This window comes from Biomphalaria glabrata, chromosome 5, assembly GCF_947242115.1.
Source record: "Biomphalaria glabrata chromosome 5, xgBioGlab47.1, whole genome shotgun sequence".
NCBI classification, from domain to species: domain Eukaryota; kingdom Metazoa; phylum Mollusca; class Gastropoda; family Planorbidae; genus Biomphalaria; species Biomphalaria glabrata.
The window spans coordinates 30,927,854-30,949,905 of NC_074715.1; the positions used below are offsets into that span (position 1 = coordinate 30,927,854).

Here is a 22,052-nt window from a genome sequence, read left to right on the forward strand (position 1 = left end):
CGCACATTCATTGTCAATCAGTTTTAGCTATTAAGCTCGACTCATAACTCGAATTGTCACTCGTAAAATGAACAAAAATTTTGTTCTTTGGCGCTGCTCATATCTTGAATTACTCAAATGTATAGCAGCTCGTATCTCGAGGTATATACTTTAAAAATCATGATGGTCAAATTAAAGTTTTCCTAGTGCAGCCAAGGAGCTAGTAATTCTTTTCCCTCAGTGTACTGAGTGCCATGGACACGTCAGATACCCTCTACCTGGTTTAGCCGGCCAGTCAAAGCCGTTTCCGGGGTGTGGCCGCTGCACATGCTACAGCTTCTGGGAGCCACAGGTGAGAGTTGGGTACCGAGTGGGGACCAAGAGTGAGCCAAGCTACCCTCAAAAAGAGGGTATGACTGCCTATCCACTAGAGGTGCTACCCCTCCTAGATACCCTACCATGTGAAGTCTGGACTTGGCGGCCTGTGCGTAACATCACAAAACTAGACTAATCGGACAGAAAGGCAAGTACCAGCACAGTGATGTGGAGTACCCAAGAGCAGGACAAGACACAGAAAGTCTCTGGTCATCCACTGCACCCAAACTTGTCCCCAGACGTCTTGACCAAATCTTTCTTCAGAAAAGGACAGGCTTTAGGGCAAGAGAGTGAGGTCGACGTGTTGCGTGAATCCTCCTCACTTTAATCCAAATCCCAGCGCAAGTCACTTGTCATCCCCCCCCCCCCCCCCCCCCCAAACACAACCAAACCAAAGTCCTGTGGCGACAGGCAAGCAGTGAAGCGGTAGGTGTGGGCACACTGGAAGCCGTAGCTGCAACCCTGCACACAGGCGGCTCCGGCCATATGGTTGTTCACCACTGACACAGAGCAGCAGTGGAGTCCGGCAGCCCCCTGAGTGGCTGAGCAGCCCTATTTAGGAGTGCACTGCTCACCTCCATAGCATGAGGACAGGGCTAGAAAAGGTGCCCCAAAAATTGCCTGCTCAAAACTACCCTAGCCAGCCTACCGCAGTTGGCGGGAACCCTACTCAAGCGGTCGAAATTCAAAGAAAAAGACGAGGATAGTTCCTCTTACCATAGGCGCATGGAATGTGCGCACACTACTTGACAACGACACATCTGATAGACCACAAAGACAAACTGCACTAGTAGCCAGGGAGCTCCACAGATACAACATAGACATAGCAGCACTAAGCGAGACTCGGCTTGCAGATGAAGGTGAACTCTGCGAAAGAGGAGCTGGATATACTTTCTTCTGGAGCGGTAGAAGCACTGAAGTACGACATGAATCTGGAGTCGGCTTTGCCATAAAAACATCAATAGTATCTAAACTAGTTGGGCCTCCCAAAGGAATTAGTGATAGGCTCATGACCCTAAAGCTGCCTTTACAAAACGGAAAGAAACATATTTCCATTGTTAGCTGTTACGCACCCACCATGACCAACCCAGATGATGTCATAGCAAAGTTCTACGAAGAACTAAACTCCACCTTACTTGATATTCCAAAAAACAGAAAAGCTACTCATTCTCGGTGACTTCAACGCAAGAGTCGGCTCTGACCATCACATCTGGAAAGGAGTCTTAGGCAAATTCGGGATAGGTCAATGCAACAGCAACGGATTATTACTACTCCAGACTGGTGCTGAACACAAGCTGCTCATATCGAACACAATATTCAGTCTTCCAATGAGAAAGCAAACTTCCTGGATGCATCTCCCCGCTCAAGACACTGGCACCTCATAGATTACGTCATCACCAGACAATCTGACCGTCAGGACATTCATGTCACCAAATCTTGCTGTGGTACAGAATGTGGAACAGACCACCGCCTCATCATCACAAAACTAAACATTCGTATTCAACCAAAGAGACGTCCGCAAAAATCTAAACCCCTAAAAAGGCTAAACACGGCCAGCTTAGCAGATGACAAAACTGAAAAGTCGCTTGCAGATGCGATAGAGAACTGCCTCAAGTCCACCCTCCTAACTGAATCAAATGTAGATAAAAGCTGGGAATGCTTCAAAGAAGCTATCTATAGCACAGCATTAAACATATTCGGTCCTATGGAGAGAAAGCATCAGGACTGGTTTGATGAAAACAGTACTGAGATCAGAAAACTATTAGACGAAAAGCACAAGCTCCACAAATTGTATCTGAACAACCCAAACTCCCAGTCCACTAAAGATGCTTTCACTAACATCCGCAAATATGTGCAAAAATAGTTACGCCAAATGCAAGATACCTGGCTTAGCAAAAAAGAGGAAACAATACAGGAATTTGCTGACAAGCACGATATGAAGAACTTCTACCATGCCATAAAAAAATCTATGGACCCACAAAGTCAGGCTCATCCCCTCTATTAAATGCCGATGGGACAATCCTATTGACAGATAAGGAAGAAATCCTAAAACGCTGGGCAGAGCACTTCGAAAAGGTTCTCAATACACCTTCCATCATAAATGAAGCGGCCATAGACAGGCCACAGCAAGTACCAATAAATGAAAAAATGGATGACCCCCCTATGCTAAAGGAAACCGATCTTGCCATTCAACAGCTCACAAGCGGGAAAAGCCCCAGGAGCTGACTCCATTCCCGCAGAGGTCTACAAAAAAAGTGGATTAGCCCTGATTGAAAGACTTCATAAGCTCTTCTTAATTATGTGGGAAAAAGAGTCAATACCACAAGACTTTAAAGATGCCACAATTGTTCATTTATACAAGTGAAAAGGAAACCGCCAGATCTGCGACAACCACAGAGGAATATCTCTTCTCTCTTTTGCTGGGAAAATCCTTGCACGCATCCTACTAAATCGGCTCATGCAACACATAGAATATGGTCTACTACCAGAAAGCCAGTGTGGCTTCAGAAAAGAGCGTGGAACCATTGACATGATCTTTGCAGCAAGGCAGCTCCAGGAAAAATGCCAAGAACAAAATGCTGACCTGTTCTCAATATATGTCGACTTAACAAAGGCATTTGACACTGTTAGCAGAGAAGGACTCTGGAAGATCATGTCAAAGTATGGCTGTCCACAAAAATTCATAACCATGGTGAGACTATTTCATGATGGCATGAAGGCTCATGTCCAAGAAAGTGGAGAACCATCAGAGCCCTTCGAAGTATCAAACGGGGTAAAACAAGGCTGTGTCCTAGCACCTACACTGTTCAGTATCATGTTCCCCGCTATGCTGACAGATGCATTCACAAATAGAGAAAACAACGGGATAAATATATCATACAGATTTGATGGTGGCCTATTCAACCCGAGGCGGCTTAAAGCAAAATAAAAAACAAATACAGCAGTAATCAGAGACTTGCTATTTGCTGACGACTGTGCCCTAAATGCCTGCTCTGAAAATGATCTGCAGAGCATCGTCAGTGACTTCTCAAGAGCATGCTCAGACTTTGGCCTTACCATCAATACGAACAAGACTGAAGTCTTATATCTACCTGCTCCTGGGAAAGCCTACTCGGATCCAAGCATCACTATAAATGGACAGGATATAAACGCAGTGGACAAATTCACATATCTTGGCAGCACACTCTCCAGAAATGGAAAAATCGATAGTGAAATCGACCTGCGTATCGCCAAGGCCAGTGCATCCTATGGCAGACTGTCTAAAAATGTCTGGAACAGACGTGGTATCACCACAAACACAAAGCTAGGGGTCTATAGAGCCGTCATCCTCCCTACATTGCTCTATGCCTCAGAAACATGGACAGTGTACAGTAAACATGCAAAGAAACTGAACCACTTCCACATGACATGTCTGAGAAAAATACTAAATGTCAAATGGCAAGACAAAATACCAGATACAGAAGTCCTTCGAAGAGCATGTCTGCAAAGCATCCACACAATCCTGATGCAGTCCCAGCTGCGATGGGCAGGTCACATCTACAGAATGGAAGACCACCGCATCCCTAAATCCCTTGTATGGCCAACTAAGCGAAGGAAAGCGCTCGCAAGGTGGTCAAAGAAAGCACTTCAGGGACACCCTCAAAGCTTCTCTGAAGGCGTTCAGCATAGACCCAGGCACCTGGGAGACAGAGGCACATGACAGAGCATTATGGCATTGCGCTGTGAAAACTGGCGCACAGGTTGCTGAGGAAAAAAGAACAACGCTGGCAGAAGAAAAACGCCAGAAAAGAAAAGCAAGGCAAACGACACTAGCTCCAGCTGGAATAACCTGCCCAGTGTGCTGCCGAACATTCCGGGCTCACATAGGTCTCACCAGCCACATGAGGAGGCACAAAACCCCAGTGCAAAGCCCTCAGCCCCCTGGATGACAAAGTGGTCATCATCGAACCACGATGGACGAACTATATATATATATATATATATATATATATATATATAATTCTTTTCCCAGCTGTCCAGTTTCTAGGAAAATTGTTAGAACTTATATCTTATTATCTTATATCGAGAACTGTCCACCCAAAAAGAAGGTTTTGCCCACCCAACCCTTCTGAATGGGCAATTTGAACAGAAGCATTGTTAACCAAAAAAATAGTTAACTACTGTAAATTTGCCTTCCATTTCTAAAGAGTCCATTATAAATAAAATGATCAATTGAATCATGAGAAAAAGAAGGTAGAGGAATGACATGTGGATTGTTAAGATGCAAGGTAGAGGAATGATATTTGGATGTTAAGATGCAAGGTAGAGGAATGACATGTGGATGTTAAGATGCAGAGATGATTGAAGAGAAAGCAAACATCCACCACATTGATGAGAAAGCAAACATCCACCACATTGATGAGAAAGCAAACATCCACCACAGTGATGCAGTGCTTGCCAGGTGAAGTACACTTTCAAAACCATTGTGTTACTAATGGCTGGGCTCAAGTCATTTACCTTCAAGATATCATCACAGAATTGGATGTTTTGACACTATGGCAATCAATTGGTTATCAAGACAGCCTGGCATCAACTAGCATTTATTTATATGTATATATTTTTCATTTCACTTTGACTTTACCTACAGAGTGGGCAACAGAATTCCTTTCTCAATCTTAGATACTAGTAAAATCCTTCAGTTTCTCTTTTGATCTTAGTGGTTGTCTTGCAATTTTGCTTTGAATACTTTGAATTGGAAGCAGTTTGTGGTTGTAATAATAAAAAAAAGTACTCAGTATTTTCTAAGATTGTCTTCGCCTAAAACTGACACAAGTTGAGAGAAAATTAAATTTACTATGTGTCAGTACCATTCTCAACTACTTTCATTTTAGTATCATTGTGTAATCATCTCTTTTTATCATCCACAGGAGTCGGCACTAGGAATTACTACAGAAAAATTGGATATGAACTTGAAGGACCTTACATGACTAAAATACTCAGATAGAAGAAGGAATATAAATTCTTTCAAAACTAGCCTTTGTGTTATGTTGTTCAATGCTTAGGGTTAGCGTTGGTTCATATGAGGAAGATTTTAATTCAAAACAAGATGAAGAACAAGAAATACGATGCAGTTATGTACATTTAGTGTTATACACTTTGACTGCTGAAATGTTTGCAAATAGATCTTTTTTCCTATCAGGAATGCTCTTTCACTACAAAACCAAAGGAAGTTTATATTAAGAAAAAAAATGCAATCATTTCCCCTCACTATGTTCAGTCACATTTTGATGAAACGTTTTTGACCAAAACAAAATGAATATTGGTAAATCAAAGTTTAGCAGTGCACTTTTAAAACAAAATGTCTACTAAACAAAAGTTTCCATTGTCTTTGAAACCAACAGAATTGGTAACTAAACTATATCTAGGTCAATGTCAAGTGTTCATTGCATGAATCCTAAACCCTTTTGTAAATGTAGATTTAGCAGTGACACTAGTGTTCAAATACTGCCATTAAATAATGGAGAGCAAAAGAAACAACATTGTATAACAAGCTAAGTATAACACTTTGAACTGATCTAAAAGTGATCAAAAGTTTCATTCAAAACATTCAAACTAAATGTTTAATGACAGTAACATTGTGAACCACATTTGATCCAGGTATGATTTGCAATGTGTAAGTTACTCAATTTGACGAACATTATTTATATATAGATAAAGATCTAGATTTAGATATGATTTTATTTGAAAGAAATAAAAGATTTTAAATTGTCACAGCATGTTTTAAACAAATAACATTTTTTTATGCTGTGTATGTTCTCACTACCAATAAAAGAGACAGTCGTGTTAAAAATTGATCCACAAGTCAGTCAACAAATGTGCATTTTCTTTAACTAGCTTTCACTGTGAACCAAATTGTTTTAGATCTAATTCTATTTTCGACTTGTATTTACAATAGCAATATGTAAAGTCTAGCTATAAGTTGGTGTTTTTTTTTATTAAAATTAAAAGTAATCCAACTTTTAAGAAATTTTCAGTAAATCTTATGTTCACCATGTCCCTTGTTAAGGTTTTCCCATATTTTTTTTTCTTTATTTCTGCTAATTTGTTTACATATAGACCAAGGTCTACACATTTTTCCTCTTCTTCTTCTTCATTCTCATTTGACATGTTGGAGGGTTCAGATCAGTAATCCTATATCTGAGATGAACTGCACAGTGGTTTCCAGATCAGGCAGTTCTCTGTATAGTTTTTGTTCTATAGGAAGGTTTTGGGGTCAGAGTCTTGTTCAGACCTCTTGATATGGTATGCAGCTTTGAAGGACATAGTCAGCATTCTCTGGTGAGGTTTCGCTCATTCTCACTTTAAGCTTCCGGAGCATATGTTGTCTCATTCTGTTGTGTCCGGTTCTGAGTAAAAAAGTTATGAGTTGGTCATGTCGAGATAGCTTTAACAGGCATCCTTTTTCTTGTAATTGGGATGTTAGCTAGTCCAATTATCATTTCCTCTGAAAAATCAAGTTTTCTTAATGTATGACACCATTACTAATAATTTACATGAGAATGTAATTTTATGTTGTTGTTTCTTTAATCTACCTGCCTTTTTTTGTGCATTTAGTAGGATTACTTCAATGTAAAATGGTGTAGACTTTGACACAAAATTGTTCTTATTACAGAATTATAACAATCTACGATTTAAAAAACAACAAACAATTGATTTTTGGTTAAAAGCAGGAAAAAAATATATACTAAAACATTCATTTCTGCAAAGACATTAGTTCAGAAACTTGTTTCTTCAAAATACAATACTTAAAAAATAAATAATATTTCTACATTTAACTACATTATAGAAAACAAATGACTCCAGAATTTTTTTTAATGATTTTAATAATACAAATGTAGCAAGAAACAATGCAGCCAATGAAAATGTTCATAACCTATATAATAATTGATGTTTACAGAATATCTATTGGATCACTACAAATGAAATAAGCCTTTCAACTGATATATTTGTAAATTATAAAAATAAAGAAAATAATGAAAATGAACAACAGTCAAATAAAACCAGATATTGTCAGACCAACCAATGTTTCATCCCACCCCAGACCTTCCATCATTGTTTGTAGTTCAAACAAGTTCCAGTGTCGAGTATAAATAAGGGGTATGAACAAAACATAATATTTACAACTCTAAAATCACCAAGTTAACATATCTCCCTCAGAAAAGAAGAAAAACATTCCAATGATTCATCCACAGAAATGAGCCCATGGTAAAATCTAATATTAATTCCTTTATGTCCATGCTGTGTACATGGCTGCAATGGTTTCAAACATGTACCAGTACCAGACATTGTAAATCCATGTTCAACCACAAGAGCTTTTACTTGGTACACAAAGCTCATAGATTTCTTTCCATAAAGTAGCAGTCAAGAAATCATTAGAACACCTAACTATGGCCATCCTATGTAACACGATGACATGGACAGTTTACAGTTGATAATTAACAATAGCCTGGACATGTTCAGGGGTTTTGAATATCTCCATCAACTTTAGTAGTAGGGAGCACAAAGCCTTTTTTTTTAAAAAAGGATGATGTTGTCTATCAAAATTTTTTATCTAAATTCATAGACTTTTTAATTTCGTCCATAGTCTATTTCTTATTTCATCAAGTTTTCATTTAATGCAATACATCAAATATTTACACAATGTATATACATGATCAAGTTTTCTTGTATTTTTTAAAGCCATATTATTTTAGCTTCATTTAAAAAATGGGTATAATTAACTGGATGATATATTCTATTGAATTGTCAGCCATTGCATTGTTTTCCCAGACAGTGGAATGTACTCAATAGACATTTACACAAGAGCTTGGAGTCAAGTCAGTTATATATTGTTATATATTTTCATTGCAGTTCATAATTTAAAAAAAAAAGGGATTATTTCACACACACATCAGGTCTGAAAAGAAAACTTTGGCACACTTAACCTTTTAATCTCACCCAAAAGTGTACACTATCTACATCAGTAATCATTGTTAGCTGATCCTTGGAGTATCTTAATAGTTATTTAATTCTTGATCTGTGATGACTGTCATCAAACAATAGACTCTTTCTTAGACTTTTGTATTTATTGTTGCTGATACTGAATTCCAAAAGTATACTTGACCACAATATTTAACTTCCAGTTCAAATGAAGATATTACTAGAACATTTGTATGTCATAATGATTTCAAATGAGTCATTAACAAGTGCAAATAAATAAAACATGTGACTGAACAATTCAACTATTTTAAATGTACATGTTCTATTCATTGGTATTTTACAATAGTGGAAAAATTAACATAATCCATATTAGACCAAGTGTCTTCACCACACACAGCTGTATGTTCTCTAGACTGCAACCATCCCCACCAGCTAAAAGATATCACAATGTTTTGTTCAAACATGAAATAACAACATTGAGTGTCTACTCATCAAATACTTCAGTGACATCAAACAACTTCAAGACATTCTAAGATACCACATAGACTCTTCAATGACAAACAACTTCAAGACACTCTAAGATACATTTCTTTTGTGTACAAGAATGTCTTAAATGATAAAATGTGAACAAATGAGTGTATAGCTTAACGCATGGTTGTTCTGAAACATCATTTACAAAGCTCATCTGAATCTGTAATCAACAGTCTTAATACAAGCTTGGTTTAAATTGATGAAGACACACTCCAACAAACATACTAAATGTCAGACAAATAACAAATACTGAAATAGGAATATACTTAACAGTAATTTTAAATTGCTACATAGGAAGCTTTAAACACCATAGCATCAAAATCTTGGTACCATAGAATTATATTTTTAAACCTAATCTTAAAAGCGTAAATAATAGATATTTTTTTTATAAAACTAGTATTTAAAAAAAAAGGGAATACTTATAGCTACAATTTCCTGCAGTATTGCAGGGGAAGACAACATTCTAAACCATCCTTGTGACAGCCTTAAATGCAAGCCTTCCTTTTAACAAAGTTTATTTAAATCCCTACATAATGGCATCAGTATAAACAAGAAGAACCTGATTTTTGAAGCTTTAGTGTAAATCAAGCAAAAACACTCACACATTTGTTTCTTTCCCACTCTTATACAACTACAAGACACAAGTTTTGAGTTGCTACATTAGAACAAAAATGAAGTTCAATTTGACTCTCACCTAAACACATTTAAATTCTATCTTCAATCATGCACTCTCCCAAAAGTATGAATCTATAGACCATGTAGAGTGAACACTACAATATGTTAGCACTAATTACTTAAGATCGTAGTAGCATGAAACACTGACAAGGCAGGTGTCAAGTCTAATCACATGCATACTGTCAACGCTGTATCAACAACATTTACATCCCAGGACAATCAAACGGATCAGACTCATCATTAACTTTCATATACATTAATATACATTCCTGTCAATCCTCTAGTCTAGTCGATCTTGATTGCTCCATAGATACGTCTTATAAACCAGTAGGCAGCAAAGAATCCAATAGTCCCAGTGAATACCCAGAAAGTGAATACAATCAATATGGTGTAGCCAAAGTACAGCAAGGTGGGAATGAACTCAGTGATTTCCAGCTGAAACAATAAAATGACATTTAGTTTGACCAGCAAAAATAGTATTTTATTAATTGTTAAGGTCTATTCTTATAAAGGACTGATCAAGTAGAGAGAGCTTGCAAGTTTCATAGACATCAACCACCTTCAGAGACAATGCAATGAGAGAAGAATCCATTGTAAATTATCAGACCAATTCTTCACAGGCAGATTTTGTTTATGCATGCAAATGTTTCCTTATTATGGCAGCTTTATGACAAAGTTGTTGTTTTTTCTTCTGTCTAAGGCCACCTCGACCTCTTAGTTTCTGTAATTATCATGGCAGAACACTATCTCTCATGCTGCATGATTCTGTATTTACATTGATAGCACTGGTCTTGAGGTTGAATTGCAGACATCTTAATAGGTTAGCTTTAGACATATGTTGGGTCTGGTTATCTTGACAAATTGTGTAAAGAATGTCTTTACAGATTCTTTTTTTATTTTTTGGCATGCAGCTGACTTGAAAACCCTAATTTTTTCTTAAACCATCAGAATTATTTTTCACACAATTTTTATCACATATGCCTATTTATATATGTCATACTGTTTTTATGTTATTAAAACATAGACTAGTTATATAATTTTTCGTTGGAAATTAAATGTATTACAAGACAATTTATACTTCAGTGTTATAAATAGTCATTGAGAAAAAAAAGGTAATATCAGAGATGAAAAAGAAATTTATATTTGATTTCCTATCCCAACAGTCCTTATTCATTATTATTGTAAAAAAAAAAATGAAACTATATGAACCATTCAAGTGATTCAAAACGTGGATCAGAAAAGAAAAAGACTACCATCAGGTTCTGTGGGACTCACCTTGGTGATGAAATAGAAGACTGAGTAAGCAAACACATAGACAGCTGATCCACCAGACACCACAAATGTTCTCCACCACCAGTGATAATCCTAAAGAAACAGTTTAACATTGTTTTAGAGTTACATGCATACTCTAGGTAACTCTAGTAGACATATTAGACTTTCAACATTGTCTTTTTCTAGGAAATAAAATCCTTAAGACTAAATTGAAACCTACCTCCCCACACAGCTGGAAATATACCATGACAACAGCAATCTGAGAGACAGACACAACCAATATGATGAAAACTAGAAACAAGAAGCCAAACAAATAGTAGTACTGGTTTTCCCATATGGCCTAGAAGAAAGAAAGATTTAAAATAAATCATTAGTTGTAAAGAAAGCTAAGATATGAATTATAATGTTCAGTTCAATTGTAAATTGACTATTACTGTATAAAAGGGACTTACAGTAAAAATAAAAAAGAGTTCAATAAACATGGCTCCAAAAGGTAAAATGCCAGCCATCAAAGTTCTGCCAACAACAAAAAAAATGTCATGCTCAGTCATCCAGATTAGTGTTAATCAATTCAAGCTAAAATAACTAACAGAACATATTATTGATAAATCTACATATTATTGATAAACATTTACACTTACCCAAGGAAAGGGTTCATGTACCAGGTCTGTTCAGGTACTTGTCTAGGAATCTGATTTGTACGTACTGGATGCTCATAAGCCTAAGAGTAGAATTAGATATGTAACAACTACATAATGTTAACAAGATTACAAAGAGAGTTTGTGTTGCCACACAAAATCAGAGGCAGCCCCCATCAAATTCACCAATGGATGAGAAATATATTCAAGCCATATTCTTTTGATCGCCTAAAGAAATTTTTAAAATTTGGCGTTATTTTTCACATAAAAGCAAACAGTGCAACACGTTGTCTTTGATAAGACTCTTCTAACTCTTCTGGAATAAGTATAGTAGCGTTAAATGATCACCTAAGATCAGCATGGAAACCTCCTAATACAGTGTCTGTGGGACCTAGTGCGGTAGCTCAGGAGTCACCCATCCCATCAACTTTCTTGAAATATGTTCCAATGAACACTATTGCTAGTTGTTTTTTTTTTGGTTGAACTACTACAGTGAGCTGATTACCTACTTTTATTGATTTTTACTCAAATGTAAAATCCCAATGTTTATTTATTCAAATGTTATTGCAAATTTTACAATAATATTTAATTAAAATTATAAACAGACTTAACGTCATATGAACATGTTTCTTTTGTTATACTTTAAATGGTATAACGTTGTGTTGTATCATTTACACTTAAACTACCATCTAGGTGTGTCAAGGCATATTTGGGCATATACATCAGATTCACTCACTTCTTGATGTGAAACTACTGCTTACATAATTAATAAATCTGCACCACTAAGCTATTAGAAGATAAACTATTCTTCTAATGGATTATAAAATTAAATTTTGTTCAAATTGTTTAATACAATTAAACCTAAATCTAGATTCTAGATCTATGTCGGGGCTCTATTTATTGTAATTTAGATTGTTGTCAAGAGTATAGCCTAATGAGGATATATGAAAACTGCGCGCTATAAAAGTAGTTCTTTTTTTTTTTTAAACTTACAACTGAAATTTGAATCAGTATTCTATTCCATGAGTTAGTTAATAAATGGAAAATCTCTTTTATACCACTTTTAAATGAAAATCTTCAGGGGAAGTAAGTCTTATTAAAAGGTTCACAGGCTTCTTCATTAATAAATCAAGCTTCATTCATAGATTCGCACATTGGTACAAAAAAATTGCATTTAAGGTCACAATTGAAAAAGCATCAATGGATCATTATAAAATAGATTTTCCATTTATTAACTATCTCATGGAATAGAATGCGCGAAAATAACTAAGTCAATGTGCTGTTTATTCCAGAGCCTACATTTATATTTCAAATAGTAAGTAATTTGCACGGAAATCTTGCAAACAGTACAAAGGTAATGCTAAAATTTAACATGCAGCCAAACAAACTTAGTAATTATTTAGGTGGTCTCTTCAAGAATAATTCTAAAAATCTCACCACAATTTTATTAATATAAAGTTTGTCTATCTTTAATACAATGAGACTCTACCTGTTTTCTGAATCCAAAGTAAAAGCCCATGAAGACCAATGGTAGTGAGATACCAAACCACATACACAAGAGAGCAAGCATTGTTGTGAATGGAACCTGTCAAATAAACAAAACCAAAAGTAATTAATGTAATGAATATTTACTATAGAGTATTAACAAAAAAAGGAGGGTGATTGTTTAAATAAGCAAACTGACAATTATTGACTGAACATTACAGGATACTTTTCATTAGAAAACAGACTACTTCCATCATTAGAAAGTTCTCACTAATAAATTAATACATTTTATTATAATCTTAATTAAAAAGAGATGTTCATGTTAACCCTAGTACTATAACTGACTATCACAGAAACAAATACTCACAGCTCCAGATGAATGTTTGCCCCAGATGAAAAAGTTGAGCAACAAACTCACTCCAAACATGATGGCAGGGTACACTGTTGCTGTCTGCAAGTAACATAACATGGATTGAGTCACATAATGTACTAGTCTTCTATTTATGGCAATGTACAGAGAGCTCACCTAAGACTAGGTTCCAATACTTGAGATGGATTGAGATCACTTACTTGAAATGCAGCTTTCTTCCACTGCAAGCCTTTCATTGTTTTGTAAAGACGAGCAGAAAAATAGCCAGCAAACAAACTGAAACATGGAATGTAAAATGTTTAATTCAATAGACATAAATAAAAATAATTAAAACATAATGGTTCAACTATGTAGATAAGAACAATGCAAAATAACTATTTTAAAGAACAACATTTGATGACAATGCAGAAAATAAAAACTAAAAAGGTTCTCGTTTAACGTATATGATATAATGACTTTTTACAAAAAGCTTCCATCACAAATGTGATTGATAATTTTTTTTTATTTAGATTTTTTTTTTTATGGTGCTTGTAAGATGTAATATTGTAACATGATTGGCACCTGTATAACTACTGATAACCCTTACCCCATAAACATGTAGAGAAATATTCCAACTGTCATGAGAGAGCCTCTAGCAGATGGTGATAACATTCCCAACATAGCAAAAACTGAAGAACAGAGGACATGAGAGAGAGAGCAAGGTTAGCACAAAATATACAATTGACTAGAGTGATCACTGATTAAAATAAAGAGTGCTTTTTAAATCTGTCAAAGAAGCTACAATACCAGATCAGAACAAAATGTTGTCTATTACAAAACAAACTCAGGACAATGGAGTATGTAAGATACTCACAAATTGTAATCAATGCCATGAAAAAAATCTGTATGCCTGCACCAATTAAAGATGTAAGTAGTTTGGAAAACCGTGGTGGGCGGAAAACATCCCCGTGAACCAGCTTCCATCCTGTTTCTTCAACTGTTTCATCCTGTTCCATGAACAGAAATAAAGTCAAGAAATGAGCATCCATTTATTTTACTTTAGATCTCTACATTTACCAAGCTGCACATGTAAGCTACCTCTTGTTTTATACCACAGAAGTATGTAATTCTAGAACACCATTTTCATTTTTATAATACAACATAAATCTAGTTGTTCATGCCTTTTTTAAAATAGGGAGATAAATGTAAAATTTCAGCAAAAAGCTATTTGGTTGTTAGTAATATAAAAAAAAATTATTACGTAAGATAAACATTTACCAAATCATCATCTTTGTTATATTGAGCAATATCTCGTCTAAGAGTCCTCACCATGATCATAGTTAATATACCTGTAAAAAAATTTCTTTGTTTTATCAAGTGCTCATCAGATAGGCAAGTGTTAATCTAATCAGAAATAAAAATTGGTTCCCAATAAAGAGATGCAAGCTTTCGATACTTTCAAAAAAGAATATAATGTTCAAACAAAGATATACATTTTCAAGCTTCTATAATATTAATAATGAATGGTCGTTTATATTATCACTTCTAGCATTGAGACAACCTGAAAAATACAAAATTTAAATATTTAAACATAAAATGAAGCAAGTTCTCTTTTTTTTAAACCAAATAAAACCAAAAGACTATTCAACATTTACTTTCACAAATAGTATTGATTTCTTCAACCTTACAAAAGCAAAAAAAAATATACTGCATTTTTCTGCAAAGTTTTCTATTGGTAGACAGACTTACCAGAAAGAAAGAAAACAACAACGACAGAATTGATGATAGAGAACCAATGTATCTGCACATCACTCATAGCCAGGTAGATGTCCCATCTTGAAGCCCATCCGATATCACTGTTCTCCCACTCCACTGAATATGTGAACAAAACCTCTGTTGGTGCTGCATATAAAAAATAAACACCAAATGAGATGAAATTGTACTAGTAATAATTAATTTTAAAAAAATATATCAATGATCTATGGGTCATTGGTGCTATCTAATTGATGTATGACTCACTAGCACTATTAAAGATTGTCACAAAAATAAATTAATAAAAACAAAATTACCATCATCATTGATTTTCTGGGGGTTTTTAGAAGCTGCAAATTCACACTTTCCCTCTTTGGGATCAAAAGTAATTTCTCCTTTTGCATAACTGTATATAACCAAGCAAAAAAACTTTAAAGTAAATCAATTTTTTTTTTTTATTTTAAGTTCACTTTTTTTTTTCTTTAAGTAAGCAGAAAGTAAGAAAACTGTTGAACAAAAAGTATCTAATAGTATCTAATAGTATCAACATAATGTTACCTCTGGGGTTTAACTTTAAATCCAACCACTCTGTTAGCTCCACTAAAAAAATATATATATATATAAATATAAATGTCAAATTTGGAAACTTTGGCAAAATTGTAAATAGTATATTTATATAGAAGTACCAAGAATGAAATTAATTTTGTTCTTCAAAACTGTATTTCGATCAATGAATTAGTTCAACTTACTCTTCCCGTTTGTGATACAAGAGAATCAGATTCAGATGATTGTGCAAATAAGCCTGAAACAGTAATGTCAGGTATTAGAACAAAGAAGATCAAGTCTTGGACATACAATACAAAGAACAAATGAACATTTTGCAAGGCAGCTCTGAACTGGAAAAGAAAAGTTTGGGAGACCAAAGCAGATATGAAGGAAATTTGTTGAACAATCAAGATGACAGGATGGACATGGCCCCATTCGAGGGGAATGTCCAGAAAAAAACAATAAAGCGAAGAATAATTGTCTTAAATAAGAAGCTTCTTTCTTTATTTTTTTTGGAGGTGGGAGGGGGGGGGGGGAATTAAACAGTAAAAGAAAATGAAAAATGTGACATATTTTTTTAAAGTACAGAGATTTCCAAATGCATTTCCTACTATGAGAAAAATAGACTAATCTTTGCAACTATCTAAATGAAATCAAAATCATTTTAAGACTATTGATTTCAGTTAATAAGAAAATCTCTCATGATGCCCAGCAAACAATTAAGGCCACTATTTTACTAACTGATAAATTATTTACAGGCAAAATTATACTAGTTAAAGAAATAAGATTCTAACAAGTTTATTCATAAAAGATTAATGAAAACTCATTAAACAAACATATGGCAGGCTAAAAAAAAAAAAAAAAAAAAAAGATTGATCTGAATGTTCTTTTTGGAAACATAAGCATGCTATACATTAATACTAACTTCTTTTCCTGACACCACACCAAGTTTATACCCATGTTCATAAATAGTTTGACCATCTGGCATAGTAAGAGGTGTTGCACAAGGGAGGTTATCAACGATTCTGAAACAGAAAACATCGTATCACTAGAGTTTATGCTTCCTTAGGAAATGTAAAAAAACAAAACTTACATAAAGCATTTACTGATACAAAGGAATTGAATTACTTGTGTTAACAAATGTTAAGGCTAAAATAACTAATACATTTACTGATACAAAGGAATTGAATTACTTGTAAGTGTTAACAAATGTTAGGGTTAAAATAATGAATACATTTGCAAGTATCTTGAGATTAGATGTAATTGTACATAACAGAGTTAGTGAACTACTTAGCACACAAATAATAAACACAGAATAAAATGAAAAAAAAAACAACTTACAAGTGCACATAGTAGTCATGTAATATTTTGTCAGCCAGATCTTTACTTTTTTCCTTATCCATTGAAACTGTGACAAAGTCATTCTTTTCATCTTGACAGAGAACCCTGCATTTGATGTTCTCCTCCATTCTCACCTGAGCAAACAAAACAATATCAAGAGTCTAGACTTGCTACAGAAATGGAGGTTGGAAAAAAAATCATTAGCTTTACAATTTGCTATCAAGTCATGTTTTTATTACCTCATATGGAGTACTGACAATACGATCTCCTCTCAATACTTCACCTAGTAGACAGAAAGAAAAAAAAAGTGAACATTTCCATTAAAAGATAATTATGTTTTTCTACCAAATTTTCAGAAAAAAAAAAAGGGGGGGGTAAGATATTCCACTAACCTAAATTCTCAGCCTTGTACACAACTCCTTTTGTGGGCTTGCAAAATGGCAAGGCATAATATTCATATGGAAGCTGTGTTTTAATACTAGTCAGTTTTACAGCCTAAAGTATATACAAAAAAATAAGGAATTTAAAAATATAAAACCAAGTATAAGTTTAAAAATTCATTCTAATATCATGTCATAAATATTATGCTAATAGCTTCTGAAAAAAGATATTGTAAAAGTACTGCATCACAAAAGTAAACATTGATTTTCATAACAATTTTAATAAACACATTAAATTGATTGAGCTTGTTTTTCATCTACTTGAAAAATTCTACAAGAAAAATGATACACAGATTTCTATGTGTTACATTTACCTTGACTTCAACAACATCATGAGGCTTGAATTCAATTGGTGCCACACCAGGTAAGTAAAATCCCAAGACTAGACTGTTACAAAAGAACAATGCTGCTGCCACAATGTACATCTGTAGAAATGTTCACATGATATCTAAAAACTACTCAATTATAACAAGTATAATACTCTGGTCCTACTAGTTCTCTTAAGAAAGGGAGCCATTTCATTTACAGTAGCACGAACAGTATGATACTGTATCTGTAAATACTATAATGTTAGTCACAGGGCCAGTGTGTAACTAGAGTCTAGAGTGACTAGGGTAGGTAAGTTTGACTTTGACAGCGCATTATTTGATAATGGTTTGACATAGAAAAGAAAATGAAGTATCAAAATCTTCTTTAGTTTAAGGAGATTAAGGATGACTACTTATATTTGCACCCGTACCGATATTTGTTATTATAATTTAATTCATATAATTCAAACAAATTTTGTCACACATTATTTGATTCCAAACACCAAAATTTATTTCAAACAGTCTTTAAATTTTGGCATCAATAAACTCAGATTTTAATTCTATATTGATATTAACTAAATTTTAAGATCCCCAGGCATAGCCCCTCACATGAGATCATTAAGATGTTTTCAAATTATACATAAATATGAACACAAAAAAATAAAAATATGACAACACTTATTCTACCAAAATTAGGTCACTAGGATAGACTTTTTTTATGTTTGCATGATTAGATGTGTGTTGAATGTTTGTGTTTTTTGTTTATTCATTTAATAAATTTCTAATACAGATGATCTTTTGTAGTATATTACGGGCTAGGATGGCCATTCTTGCCTAAATAGCTGAATCCTCTATATTCTCTCTATATAAATCTAGATCTATCTAGTAGGTCTAGATCCAGGCATTTAACTTCATTCAATGTATCAAGCTCACTCCAAACATTTGCCCATTTATTCTCTATAAAAAACAATAACAAACAAACAAAAATATAATATATATAAGATCATTAACATTGATGTTTAAAACTGACTGTTTGAAATAAATTTTGGTAAGAAAGTCGTAATTTAATACAAACACCATATTAACTTTTTATTTGTATGGAATCAAACAACTTGGCTTATGAATCAAATAAATCAGCTGATAAAACAGAATAAATATTGCCAGGCATAGACTTAGCCAACCAAAAAATACAGTCTTAACCATAGGAAGAGGTAAAGTCATCCTAGTAACATAGGAAAAAACAACAGCCTGACTTACAAATTTGAATTTCTTTTTTCTTACATAAAAAGACAGCTAAATGGAAGGAAATCGGGTCAGAATCATTGGAAAATGGACACGCACATTATCGTATTATACACTAATACAGCATGCTAGTTAGTTTCATATTAAATATAAAAATAAAGATGTAATGACCACAGCAAGTTGTATGGATTCACATAATGTCCGGAATAAATATAAACTAACTAGTACTAGAAAGTAACTAGATCTAGATGATCTATAATCTATATTATAATTATATTATTTATATATTTATATATATATATATATATATATATATATATATATATATATACAGAGAGAGAGAGAGAAAGAGAGAGAGAGAGAGAGAGAGAGAGAGATCTATATTTAGATCTACTTGTATTTTGTAAGACTTTTCTACCATACTCTAGTGTCTCTAGACTCTAGACAGACACACTAGGCTTCACTACTACTAGGTCTAAATCTAGGTGACTAGTGACACTCTTACTTACTAGATCTAGATCTAGATCTAGTCTAACTCTAGTAGTAGTAACACTCTATTATAATATAGATCTAGTTAATCTAGTCTCTAGTCTAGTTCTAGATCTAGAGACTCTGACTGAGTTAAGACTAAACTCACTAGATCTAGCTAGATAGATTAGATCTAGAAATCAGATCTAGGACTAGGACTAGCATTCTAGACTCTAGAAGTAGCCTTTGATGGAAAGTTTTACAGAATAATGAAATAATGACATTCACATTGAGTTGAATCAAGTTGAATGTGATTCCCTGTGAATAATGTGAATACTCTGTAGTCTGTAGACTGAGACTTCAGAATTAAAATACTGAATACACTGAATAGTAATTAGTAAATTAGATCTAGATTCTACATCTAAATCTAGAGTCTAGTCCTAGACTAGACTGACTTAGTAGTGACTAGATTAATTTTTCGGTACCAATTTTTCTAGATCTCTTCAGAGTCTTCTGTCTCTAGATATCTATATATAGAGTCTATAGTTACATAATTTATAGACATCTAGATCTAGATATCTAGATCTAGATCATCTAGTATGTCTAGATTACTCTAACAGTTACAGTACTCTAACTCTAGTCTAGACTCTAGTCTCTAGATCTATAATTATAATTCTAAATTTCATCTAATCTAGGTCTATATATATTATAATTAGATCTATCTTCTAAATCTAGATTCTATATTAGACTAATTTAATTTATATAATTATTATATTATTTATTACATAGATCTAAAAGTTATTTTATTTAATAATTAAAAGTAAGTAGTCAGTGTACAGTTACAGTACAGTAGTCTAATACTAGATAGATCTAATAGTAATAGTCTAATAATAAAGATTAGAATTTTATAAATTTAATAATCTAGATATCTATTCTATGTACAGTATAGTTTAGATGCTAACTAAGCCTATCTATCTAGATCACTCTATGACTCTTGTAAAACTATAAAACCTTGCAAGAAACTATGCAATTTCAATTTCGGTAATAAACAAAGAAAACTTAACAATAATAAACAATAATTTGCTTACCAAGGACGCCATCTTGTTTCAAACGTGGAATACGTGACGTCACGATCGGTATTTATCGGCATATTTCGCCAAGTGCACAATTATTAGATTATATTGTGTAAAGTGTGTAAGCCTACTGTGTACAAGACACACTTTCAATCATTCCAACTTAATGTGCTATTTCCATAGCTCAGTAGTTAAACTAATTCACATCGACCTAGATTTGTAATTAATCAAAAGATATTAGACTATATATTATATATTAGGCCTATATATATTTGAGGCCTACATACATGCATATATACGTAACATATAGGCCTCTATCATGGGCGTAGCCAGGATTTATTTTCGGGGGGGGGGGGCGCCGAAAAAAATTATATATGTTTGTATGAGTGTGTGTGTACATAATTAATCTCTATTACATTCTGACCTTCATTCTTTTGGAAGAACGTTTATTGTGCCCTTGAATAGCCTTGAAAGCCAACTAAATGCATATTCTGAGGTATCTACAGTGCATTATTTTGTTATTAAAAAGTTTTATTTCAAAAACCTAATGTGCTATTCTTATTGAGACCCTCCTGCGCCGTTCGGCGCATTTGCTGGCAAGCTGCTTCCACAAAAATCTGTCACTGGCAATGTCTGAAGCCTCTTCCCACCTGCTCTGAGGACCTCCATGAAAGTATGGCGCCAAATTGTTCTAGGATGTCATCGCAACTCTTATTATGCATAATTCATTTTGTCGGAGAACAAGTCCCGCAAACCTCATTCGACGCTCTGTCACAACCTTACTAAAGGGTCGACTCCCACTTCGGCATAGGATTTCCTTGATTTAGACCCGATCTCTACAACTGACTCCTAACATCAGTCTTAGCCATCTTTGTAGAGCCACATTTAGTGCTTTTCAATTTCGGCAGATGACTATTCATTGCACTTTATTAATGAAGCCCAGCCACTGGTAGACATGTGTAACTTCTCTTGACTACGATCTTGGAATTAGCTGACTATTTTGCTTTAGATGTTATATCGAAAAGTGAAGTTTTATCGTCGAAATTATCTGTTGGAGGGTTTTAAACTAAAATATATCTGGAGTTGTTGTTTTATCTTTTATTCAAAACCACATTTAGCTATGGTCATAGAATTTGGTGACTGTAGTTTGCTTAAGAAATAATATTGAAGAGAAAGGCTTTCAACCTTAAAACGCTCTGTAGGTGGATTTTGAATTCAAAACTATCTTGAGGGGTTTTAAGCTTTTAAAAAAGACATCTGGAGGAGAGGGGTTGAAACTCAAAACCCCCATTGGCTAGGCTACGCTCAAAGAATTTTAGTGTGTAATTTGCTTTTTTTTTATATTAAAGAGGTATTTTTTTTTTTACATTAAACCCATCTGAAGGGAAATTTAAACTCAAAACCCCCTTTGGCAACGGTCAAAGCATTTTGAGTGCGTAATTTGCTTTTTTTTAACATTGAAGATGTTTTTTAGCTTCAACCCGTTGTTGTGGGGTTTAAACTCAAAACCCCTTTGGCTACGCCCATAGATTTTAGAGTGTGTAATTTGCTTTTTTTTTATATTGAAGAGATATTTTTAGGTTCAAACCCAGCTGAAGAGGGGTTTAAACTCAAAACCC

At 34.2% G+C, this 22,052-nt stretch overlaps 2 protein-coding genes across 4 annotated transcripts in view; one reads left to right on the forward strand and one right to left on the reverse strand.

Annotated features, from left to right (window-relative positions):
• Positions 1 to 9,230, forward strand: part of LOC106078896 (elongator complex protein 3) — a 22,206-nt gene extending 12,976 nt beyond the window's left edge. For all 3 annotated transcript variants that reach the window (XM_013239966.2, XM_013239964.2, XM_013239965.2), the window contains exon 19: positions 5,262 to 9,230. In XM_013239966.2, coding sequence (XP_013095420.1) covers positions 5,262 to 5,338 — 77 coding nt within the window. In that variant the 3' untranslated portion in view covers positions 5,339 to 9,230. The remainder of the gene's footprint in view (positions 1 to 5,261) is intronic.
• On the reverse strand, positions 8,701 to 20,601 carry LOC106078895 (transmembrane 9 superfamily member 4-like). The gene is made up of 21 exons (XM_013239963.2): positions 20,449 to 20,601; positions 17,657 to 17,767; positions 17,295 to 17,397; positions 17,142 to 17,185; positions 16,903 to 17,036; positions 16,487 to 16,586; positions 15,765 to 15,817; positions 15,574 to 15,615; positions 15,333 to 15,421; positions 15,013 to 15,165; positions 14,542 to 14,612; positions 14,138 to 14,270; positions 13,871 to 13,952; positions 13,485 to 13,560; positions 13,282 to 13,365; positions 12,919 to 13,014; positions 11,433 to 11,512; positions 11,244 to 11,307; positions 11,012 to 11,131; positions 10,795 to 10,884; positions 8,701 to 9,954 (listed from the first exon to the last, which is right to left on the reverse strand). The coding sequence occupies exons 1-21, from the start codon at positions 20,458 to 20,460 to the stop codon at positions 9,805 to 9,807; spliced, it is 1,887 nt and encodes a 628-aa protein (XP_013095417.2). The 5' UTR covers positions 20,461 to 20,601; the 3' UTR covers positions 8,701 to 9,804.
• Positions 20,602 to 22,052: the final 1,451 nt, after the last annotated feature.

What these genes read in the sequence shown, in the direction of transcription:
- LOC106078895 (XM_013239963.2), bottom strand. An exon ending in GTACAAGGCTGAGAATTTAG is followed by an intron (nt 17,186 to 17,294) that starts GTTAGTGGAATA and finishes TCTGTCTACTAG; the next exon opens with GTGAAGTATTGAGAGGAGAT. An exon ending in TACATGAACCCTTTCCTTGG is followed by an intron (nt 11,308 to 11,432) that starts GTAAGTGTAAAT and finishes TGTTGTTGGCAG; the next exon opens with AACTTTGATGGCTGGCATTT.